The 9,910-nt window shown below is 36.8% G+C and overlaps 2 protein-coding genes across 2 annotated transcripts; one reads left to right on the top strand and one right to left on the bottom strand.

The window, feature by feature from the left end:
- Positions 1–209: 209 nt before the first annotated feature.
- On the bottom strand, positions 210–5,736 carry LOC136350694 (uncharacterized). Its single transcript, XM_066302674.1, has 4 exons — positions 5,426–5,736; positions 2,816–2,971; positions 1,119–1,286; positions 210–371 (listed from the first exon to the last, which is right to left on the bottom strand). Exons 1-4 carry the CDS (start codon positions 5,459–5,461, stop codon positions 210–212), a joined length of 522 nt encoding a protein of 173 aa, XP_066158771.1. The 5' UTR covers positions 5,462–5,736.
- A 1,045-nt stretch (positions 5,737–6,781) lies between these two features.
- On the top strand, positions 6,782–9,469 carry Had1 (beta Hydroxy acid dehydrogenase 1). The gene is made up of 5 exons (XM_066301891.1): positions 6,782–6,941; positions 8,104–8,291; positions 8,497–8,680; positions 8,738–8,920; positions 9,030–9,469. The coding sequence occupies exons 1-5, from the start codon at positions 6,829–6,831 to the stop codon at positions 9,403–9,405; spliced, it is 1,044 nt and encodes a 347-aa protein (XP_066157988.1). The 5' UTR covers positions 6,782–6,828; the 3' UTR covers positions 9,406–9,469.
- The last annotated feature ends 441 nt before the right edge of the window (positions 9,470–9,910 follow it).

The raw sequence follows: 9,910 nt of genomic DNA, 5'->3' as shown, positions 1-9,910 counted from the left end.
AATTGTGGCATTAAACCTTATAACCGATAACCGTGACGGTCATGAGGCTGTAGTGATTGCAATGAAGATACCTCACTGCCCGCGCCTGTACTTCCATGACGATCGACCTGGGTTTTAAGGCGTTCTCCTCAGGATAACCACCTCGATTTGAGCACCACTTTTCAATAAACAAAACAACAAAAATTTACTTTGGACAAGATTATATTCAATTATGCATGATTCTCACGCTTAAAACTGACTTCGACATCCACACAGGACACAGTTTCGTTTCCATCAAAGCCCAACAACCGGGCTCTTATAAATCGTTGTTGGACAGGTAGAAATGTCCAATAATCCGTAAACAATGGAACTTTATTAGCTTTGTATACAGCCTAAAACAAAAGTGTTAACCTGATAATGAATCCCATATGAATGGACATTATTAATGTTTGGGCGGTTTTCCAGGGTGGGGGTTAATTTAATTACCGATTATTTATCTGAATGCCTCGTATCGTACTTCCACACCATAAATTGGTGAATGATTGAAAGGGGCTGTGTTAGGAGTATACACATGTCTCTAGCGTTAAGAGCGAGTGAATAATCAAATGGAAAGCAACAAAAACAAAAGTAATAAAAAAGGGAGGAATATAATTTAACAGTCCGGAAAGGGGAAAAATTGTGGGAGCGTGACGTTTCAAGAGAATCAGAGTTCATCAGTTCGTGAAGAAAAATAAGGAATAGTTAAAACAAATCTTATTTATTTGAACCAAGGGTGCATAAAATTTATTTAAACGAGTCAATTTAAATTTTAAAACCTGTATTCGCCGCAGGAATAATAAATTTTAATGCGGATAAATCGAAATAATTTGATGGTGAGCCTTAAAAGATTAATTAGTAAACAAATCCATTTAGATCCTTTATGGAAGTTCCAAAGTTTCAGACGCCATAGTCTGAAGACGGAGATTAGGAATAAGTTTTATTTTGATGTTTTAATTACGGATGCACCGCTATAAACGAACGGTCTTTTTAAGAGAGTCAAACTTCCTAATTGGCCCTAGAGATTATAGGAAAAATTATGCGAAATACTTCCTTTCAGGAAGATCAAAGTTTAATTAAACGCTAATATAAAAATTGGTTACCGGTTTTATGGGACACAGCAAAGGTGGTGCAATGCTCTGTACAAATGTGGACCAAAATTGGTGCTTTTTGGGCAGGTAAGGACACATGTCATTTATTTTATAGCCTCGCAAGAAATATTCACAGCTGTCCCAACTTTCTGATCCACATTTCCAAAGGTTGAATTCCATCTGAAAGGAAAAGCAGTTAACCATTGTCACAGACGTATTTTAAAGCCCACAATAGTAATGTTAAAATAATGCAGTGCAGCGTGATTACCGCTTTTGAAAACATGGAAAATCATTATCAATTACATATTCCTGTTAACATTCTAGTGCAAATTATCGCTAATAATTTTATTGGACTTTGCATTCTTCCACAAAACATAATGGCGAACACTACCGAAGGTTTTTGCAATACGATCTTCTGGAACACTTAGAATGTTTGAAGCAACACGTAAAAAATGTCTTTGCTGCGCGATGAAGGACACACCACATTAGATTAGCTGAGAGTCAGTATCTGGACAACTACTTTAAACGTTGGATAGGAAGACCAGGATCGGTTGCGTGGCCGCCCAAATCACCCGATACGAATTCCGTACACTCGTTTCATGGGTTCACTTTAAGTCGTTAGTGTATTAAACAGTAGTCCTAAATGAAAGAGCTGTAACAAATGGGATAATTGAGGCATGTGGAATTATTAAGTATTCACAAAGTTTTTTCGGAAAATTTCGCCAATGACGATACTTCAGCTGTTGGACAATTGTTACTTCAATAGTAAAAGTTTAAACTTCAAACCCGTTTTTCTCCAAGGAACAGCCGGTTTTAGCGACAAATACTATAACTACCTTTTATCGACCAAACAGAATAAATAATAAATTTTTAAATTCAAAATCTACATATAGTGAGCTACTACAGGGTTGTGTTTATTTAAATTCATATGTTTCACAGTGTGTAGCATCCTCTATCGATAAACAAAAAACTAAGTAAATATTTGAGTTTCTCATTATCAACTTGTCCGGTTTGCAAAGTTTCGTCAAAATTCCGCGTTGTTGTCCAAAAATATAATGACAAAAGGCTATTAAAACAGTAATTTGAATCCCGATACCTCGAAAACTTAACCCTTACGTCCTCACATTAATACGAAGTGTTTATCGTAAAATTCTCCAATGATTCACCAGTTAAAGTTTAGCAATATGCATGCTCAATTAAACCCTGTACATAAGGCGGCAATGCCAATTAGCCTCAAAAGGAAAGTGAACAAATTATTTTGCTATTGCTATTTGATTTCTACTGTTTCAAATGCATCTATTCTGATGGGTACACAATAACTTATAACAAGGAGAGAATTTAAGCGTTTTTGGAGAAATTAAATTAAGGTAGTTATAATTAAAACATAATAAATCAAAATTCGAGCTATCGAAGAAATGTTGAAGCAAACTCTAAAGTTGAAACGACACGAATTAAGCCGATAATCTTTGGAATAATTAATAATAGAAATTTCCAGGGAGCCCGCTCTAACGCCGCCATGATTATATTTTAATTATAGAGTTCTGATTAATCCCGCCGAGATCTACAATTTGAGATGTTCATAGGAGAGCTGCAGGCCTGGAGAATGGGGCAATTTTGGATCCGGTATTATTAGGTAGTATCATTCCGAGCGTTACAATCCCATAGTAAATCTCCTGGATGCGCTTTCAATTATTTGAAAAAGTACTTACTCCAAAGTGTGTAACTTCCTTTAGGACGGTGATTCTTATGCTGAAAAGGAAGTCGTTGGTCCTGGGACCAGGCTTCAAGCTGAAATCACCCCAATCCATGGAGTAATTTTTAGAATCCTTACAATTTGTTATTCCCTGGAGGTGAAGTTTTCTGGTCTGAAAACGGAACTTGGTCAAACACGACGAACTTAAAAGGGGATTAAGAATTGAGAGTAGCGGACCACATTGAAATTGTTCAGAGACATAACAATAAAAATCATGAAACCCCCAGGCTTTTTCCAATAATTTAAATAATCTCTCGATTTAAATAATAGGGCCATTTTCCCGTTTCAAAGTATGAATAGCGTGGCCATTATCCGGAAAATTCAGGAGGGTAAGCCGCCTAGATATTTTAGAAGGGTGTTAAACTATAAATGGCTCAGCTCGTATGTTTTAGCCCTGAAGAGTAATATGATTCGTCTCAATTTTAGCAGCAACAAACTAAGAAATATTACTTACAAGGGACGCCGTGCTTTGATAAAAAAGGGAGCCTAAAATAAAAGCAGTAACTATCCATGGTTTCAACCATTGCCCCCACATTTCAGCTAACATTATAATCAACATTTTTTTTGATACTTGTTTTATAAAATTGAATAATCATTGTAGTACAGTAACCAACGTTGCCTATTGCAGGAGTCTTGCGAAGTCACCAGATTTAGAAGCGGCCTATAAAGTTTTCACAAGTAAAAATTCAGCCTAAAAAGACCCTTTTTGATATCTAAAGAATTGAAGCAGTTACACTTTTGAATACAATAAAAATTTTCCCCTCGGTCGATCCATCTCGACAACATCGCAAATTTCTTTTAAACTATGTTAATTGTAATAAATATCTACAATGAATCAGTACATTTACTTCCTGTGGATATACGACCAGTGAAAGATATAAAGGCGATAAAATAATTACTCGCTAACGGAACGTAGATGATTATGGATAAGGACTATTATCATAAATTTACTACAGGACGCACATTTTTGGCAGTAGAATTTGTATTGTAATGTTAAAAAAACTTTCAACGTATGTACAATTTTTTTTCTTTTCCCTCTTTTATCTCGTACGAACCAACGGGAAGATAGCAGTCAAAAATAGAACTTAACAATTATTAAGATCTTTGAACAGCAAGCGAATTAGCCCGAACTAATCTGAAACTTCCATCGACTGAAGAATGGAGACCCCGTAGAGGTGTCAGAACAGCACCACCCATGAAATAATGGAGAACTCTACGGAATCTCGATTCTTCAGTACATCGCAGTACTTCATACTCTTCAATTCATTCTATTATCTACGTGTCCCGAAACTAGGTGGCCAAAATAATACTCGATGCTAACGTCTGCAAAGCTTAGTTAAGACATTTCAAGTGATTTTCTAGATATTAAACATCTTGTTGTTTTTTAATAAAACTTTTTTAAATGAAGACCCTGTATCTTCGAAACAATACTGCCGAAGAACATCGTGTATTAGAACTTTCCATCTTAAAATGATGTCAGCAATCACCCTCTAAAGTTTCTGGAAGTACTCTTGAATCACCCCGTGTGAGCAGGTTTTGAATCCTTCGAGACCTTTTCAATTCCTTTAATTTCTGGATCTCCATTACTTTCAACCGAGTTCTAGATAGAAGTATTCGCAGACAAGAACATTATTTCCGTAAGTTTCATAGAACGCGAATAGCTCATTAAATAAATTATTGGTAACATTTTTCTCCTTCCGCTATTGATTACACCGGAGGGTCGTTCTGGTTTCTTTCTTGCCAATTCGTTTTGTATCGATTGCGGAAACGAGCTTAAGGACCTTAATGGCACAGTTTAATTTAAATTATGGTATTTATCTCTAAATTAAATCTCTCTCGATAAGGTGGATTTGCACCTTATTATATTCACTTGAAAGTGGGGCTTGCCGTAACGAATTGCTGACGCTTCTGAAAACATTTCCAAGTTTTCCTTTTTTCTTTGTAGAAGTAAGTAGAATTCGATAAAGGAAATCAACACCCTTAAGCGTAGCATTTTAAAGAATACAGAAAAATCCTCTTAGAAATAAAAGAGTAATAGCTCACTGGGATAAATCGGGGTTCCTCCATTTGTTAAAGCGCAAATGTTTAAATAATGCAAAAGATCTTGCGACGGGATTCATTAGAGGCGGCGCGGGAATATCAGGAAAACGTCGTTTTAAGGTTTTACGAATATCCAGGAGTCTCTAAATGTTGGAGATAAGCCCCCGAATAACGATTTGTCTTAGGATGGCATGTAAATAGTTAGGAGGATAAGTAATGAGCAAGTGATTACCCACCAATCTGGAGAATGGGCTGCCGCACAACCCCTTCAAGGATTTGCTAGTTAAGATTTATGAATTGTTTAAGGGATTAAGCAACGTACGCTACCTAGCTCCAGACTTTATGAAATTGCTTGTTATGTTTACCTATTTATTCTTATTACTCAATGTAGACCTCCAGTACACAGCTTTAAATTGATGATGTAGTTAACGACGATAAATAATAATTTAATTGGACTAGAAATATTGAAATTTACTCCAACAAAACTATGAGACTTTATAGTGATGCAGAGAAGAGTGTTACCTACTACTTCTTGCGCAGCATCTCCACACGAGAGTGGCATCCAATCGGAGTCGGCGCAAACCTGTCAAGCACGCTTAGCTAACAAATCACTCTAACTGGTAGAGAACCATGTTCTATGCGTGATGTTTCTTTGGAGGCTGATCACATATTTCCAACACACCAAGCATCAATGTCCCACGCAATGATTTTACATGTGTTGATGGTAACACATATTTGAAACTAAAAGCTTTCACCAGAGGATGTCGAACTTCATCTATGAGAAACTTGAAACTAAAAAGGCCTTTTTCGGGAAATTATTATTCTCCGTTACAAACACCCCGGCATAAACACGATTAGGAATCCAGCAACGAAGTTACACGAACTTAATGCCCCACCTATATAGATAAAGCCAACTCCACACTGGTTTCTACTTTGACGTTAAGCCTGGGGATTATTCATAACTTTGAAGTTAGCTTCTAACTCGAGTTTAAGGGAAAGTTTTTGCTTTGGCTGCCTAGAATGTAATTTTATTAATTTGCTTGCATCTTGCAACCTATATATAAGTTCTAAGGCTTGTCGCTAACGAATTATTCTGAGTTAGAACGCTATGGCTCAGACGTTCAAGGTTTTGATAGGCTTAGGGGTTTAAGTTTTGGTTTTTATGACACTTTAGGCGGAACTAGTTTTCAGGGGATAAAATCAGGCTAACAAAAATTAAGTGTTTTGTAACATATCAAACTGAAAGCGTTGATGTACAGGATGTCCCAGCAAAAATAATGTAAACGAGTATTGGGTGCTGGAAGATGAAACAGTTCAACAGTTCAGCTAAACTTGCCCCGTGGAAGAGTTGCTTGTTCTCGGTGTACAGGGTGTTAAAGAAACTTTCTGATTTCTGTGAACTGAAAACAAATCTCTCAGTACGTGATTTACACAGTTGACATTGATCCTATCAACTAGCTTAATACGAGTATTTAAATAAATTTAGTGAAGCCAAAAACCCCTTTATGAGCAATTTCAAATCTTTAAATCAAAAACTATAAATCTTATCCCTAATTTCCAGAATTAAAAATGTTGCTTAGACCCTGTAGACTGTAGAATGAATACACGACTCTTTCATTGGAGGCGACTTCAGTTGCATCGCTATTTTTTACACGCTAACAGCCAATAGTCATTGGTACCATCGTTTTTGGGACATCTCGTGTACTCAAATGGAGGACCAATCACTCCTCTACAGTCAAAAGGTACGTTATGCCGATACATTCACTACCGTACTCGTAGGCCATTGCAACATTTATCGAACGGAATTCATTAAAAGAATAAAACATGTTTCTACTAATTGTGTCAGCATTGTCAACAATTTTATCGCTAATCTGAAAATAATACTGCTGCTGGAACAAAATAAATAAGACATATGTCTTGTGGCATAAAATGGATATTAAATCATTTAACAGTGCGTACTCGTCGAAGACAGACCAGGTACCACTACTTCTATTCACAATGTCGTGCCCAGTTCCCAACAGAAAAATTGGAATTATAGGCAGGTATGCTGGTTTTCATTTATGTGTATTTTTAAAGCAGCCAACAGAGCTTTCCTACGTCACTGCACTACTTTCAAGCTTCGTGCTAGCACGTCAGCGATGGCATTAATTTAAATTATCCTTCTAATTGGGGAAATAATAGTCTCTAAAAGTTCCTCCCAAAGTGGCTTCTACACGACTAGATCTATGCTGCCATCTAGGATGGGGTAGGACGGCCTGTATCGATTTTTAAGAGGGATTGAGTGTTCATAGAATTTAAGATATGTCCAAATCATCATGATAAAAATAAGTTAATCGTGCATTTTTGCTATATTGAACGTTACTACGTTCAGTATCCTAGAAACTTATTTATATTCATCAAAATAGCTTTGTGATTTCAACACATTTCAAATACAAATATAATTAGAAGCACTTTGTGAGACATAATAACATGTTTTATCTGCCAGTGAGAGCAAAATATTTTATTTCGGTTTAAGTCCAGTAGAATTAGATAAGACAAATGATTGCGATTATTTATATAGTTTCTTACAGACATTATTTAACGAATTAAATTTCGCAAGTTGTAGATGGCTGTAGCAATACCTTTCGAGACTTTTAAAGGTGTGGTTCTTTCGAGTCTTCGAGAACTTCACGAAAAGGCTTTTTTCCTCCTCTCGGAAGTTCAAATTATTGTCTCTAATATTGATAATTAGAACCAACTTATCCAGTTGTCTAACGATTATATCTTCTCCCCTAATGAGCGCCCCTACAAAAAGCAGCCTATACGCAATTCTCCGTTAAGGCACCTCCTTGCCTTTTATTTCAAGCTGAGACGGCACCCATAATATCTTAATTTCCGTTCCTTGGTCAATCTTGTTCAGTTAGTTCTCTAGTTCTCAAAAGCTGCGTAGTCTGCTTTCATCCTAATCCCCAAACCAGATATCTTGTGAATGACGCTCCTTGCGTCGGATATTAACGCGGCTCTCGTGCACCCCAATCCTATCGAGTTTACTTTAATATATATGATTACCTGATGATACACCTGAGCCTATTGAGGTATGGTTGACACGTGTTTTGCATATCTATGTATTCTTGCCCCGATCGGATATCTCCGAAATCGTTGGGCCCTGCCGCTGAATCTAAAACGCATCATAAGAATTTTATGGCAATTCCTCTACACTTTCAGTGGCCTCATAGGAAGATCATGGGCAATGCTGTTTGCTTCCCAAGGATACAAAGTCCACATTTACGACGTCCTTCCTGAACAGATCCAGGCTGCCCTGAGTGACATCCAGGGGCAACTTAATACTTTGGAAAAAACCGGTTTGCTCAGAGGCAAACTGACTGCTGCGCAACAGTTTGCATGCATTAAAGGTAACATGAAAGTTAATGTTAATTTAAAAAACTGGATTGCTGCTTTGTTGCATCAATAACAACTTGATGTAATTTAATATTTGATTGAACATGCTGAATGGTTTGATCGATTGAAAATATAAAACGTTGCAAAACAACAATAAAAATCATTACGTAGCCAGGTAATCAACCGTATATAAAAGCGTGAATTGTTAGTACTTTTTAGGCATTACCAGTTTAGTAGATACTGTCAAGGACGCCCTATTTATTCAAGAGTGCGTCCCAGAAAACCTGGAGCTGAAGCGTAAAGTGTGGAAAGGTATAGATGATATAGCGGGGTCCGATACCATATTTTCCAGTTCAACTTCAACATTTCTACCTTCAACCTTCAGCGCCCATTTAACCCATAAGTAAACTTTCTAAGAAGATAGTTGCGAATTTTACAATTATCTACTCTTTCATTCAAGAGAAAACATCATTGTATCCCATCCCATCAACCCACCGTATTACGTTCCATTAGTAGAAATTGTGCCTGCTCCATGGACTTCACCGAAAGTCGCGAAGAAAACCAGGGAAATTATGGAGGAAATTGGGCAAACCCCTGTGTCGTTTTCGAAAGAAATTGCTGGCTTTGCTGTCAACAGAATCCAGTAAGATGAGTTTATAACAGAGACGCGCATAGTTGCCAAAAGAGCTATTAAAGGATGCTCTCTGGCACTTTTATCACTCATAGCAAAGTAAGTCAATTTTTTCTCACAGATATGCAATCTTGAATGAAACCTGGCACTTGGTCAATGACGGAATTCTGGATGTCAAAGACATAGACAAAGTTATGTCTGACGGTCTTGGCATGCGCTACGCTTTCCTCGGCATTCTTGAGACTACCCACTTGAACGCTGAAGGTTTCATAAAATACTGTGAATCCTACTCTAAAACGATATATTCGGTGAGCAGCGGCTTTAAATCTGCACCAAAGTTTGAGGGCCCTCAAGTTGGGGAAATTGCTAAACAGTTGGAGGCCGATACTCCCTTAGATAAACTGAAGGCTAGAAGGGAATGGAGGGATAAATGCCTTACGAAGTTAAGTCAATTAAAGAAAGAGATGGATGAAGAGTGGAAGGAAAATTGTCAATAGTTTAAAAAATGGTTCAAAGGAATTGTTATTGAAATATTTAAAATAAAAAGGTATATTACTTAAAGTGTGTTTCATGAGTTTGTGTTCAGTATTACACATTCAGAATAAGTAGGTCACCCCTTTAAAATACGATTTCGTATAGCGGTAATAGAAAACAAAATTATTTGTAATTCTTTTACCGAGCGACTACTCGGGGGTATTTTGAGTCGTGTTTTGCGCTAACTTCAGCGATTTCCAAGTATATCCTCCTTAAGCTATTCGTTAATGTAAAACTTTGTAAAAGTTTTAACGAGGACCTTTTTTATTTACAGCTGGAAAAGTAAAAACGTACTTTATTTTGGAAGGATGGAGAGAAACTTTGTTCTGGATATATTTCAAAACTTAAGCTGCTGAGAATATTAAGTGCTTTCGTGTTAGGTATATCAAGGGAAACAGAGAGTTCATTTGTGTAACGTTATGTTGGCTGATTGAATATTGCTCAATTTTATTTGTTTATTAGATTTTA

The sequence above is a fragment of the Euwallacea fornicatus genome, chromosome 3 (assembly GCF_040115645.1).
Source record: "Euwallacea fornicatus isolate EFF26 chromosome 3, ASM4011564v1, whole genome shotgun sequence".
NCBI classification, from domain to species: domain Eukaryota; kingdom Metazoa; phylum Arthropoda; class Insecta; order Coleoptera; family Curculionidae; genus Euwallacea; species Euwallacea fornicatus.
This window is presented reverse-complemented; position numbering and strand designations above follow the sequence as displayed.

Coding starts and splice junctions, on each gene's coding strand:
- LOC136350694 (XM_066302674.1), bottom strand. CDS start 5,461: ATGCCACTCTCGTGTGGAGATGCTGCGCAAGAAGTA. Junction 2,972..5,425: donor GAGATGCTGCGCAAGAAGTA/GTAGGTAACACT, acceptor TTCCGTTTTCAG/ACCAGAAAACTTCACCTCCA. Junction 1,287..2,815: donor AGGAAGTTACACACTTTGGA/GTAAGTACTTTT, acceptor TTTTCCTTTCAG/ATGGAATTCAACCTTTGGAA.
- Had1 (XM_066301891.1), top strand. CDS start 6,829: ATGGATATTAAATCATTTAACAGTGCGTACTCGTCGAAGACAGACCAG. Junction 6,942..8,103: donor AAAATTGGAATTATAGGCAG/GTATGCTGGTTT, acceptor CTACACTTTCAG/TGGCCTCATAGGAAGATCAT. Junction 8,681..8,737: donor AGCGCCCATTTAACCCATAA/GTAAACTTTCTA, acceptor CTTTCATTCAAG/AGAAAACATCATTGTATCCC.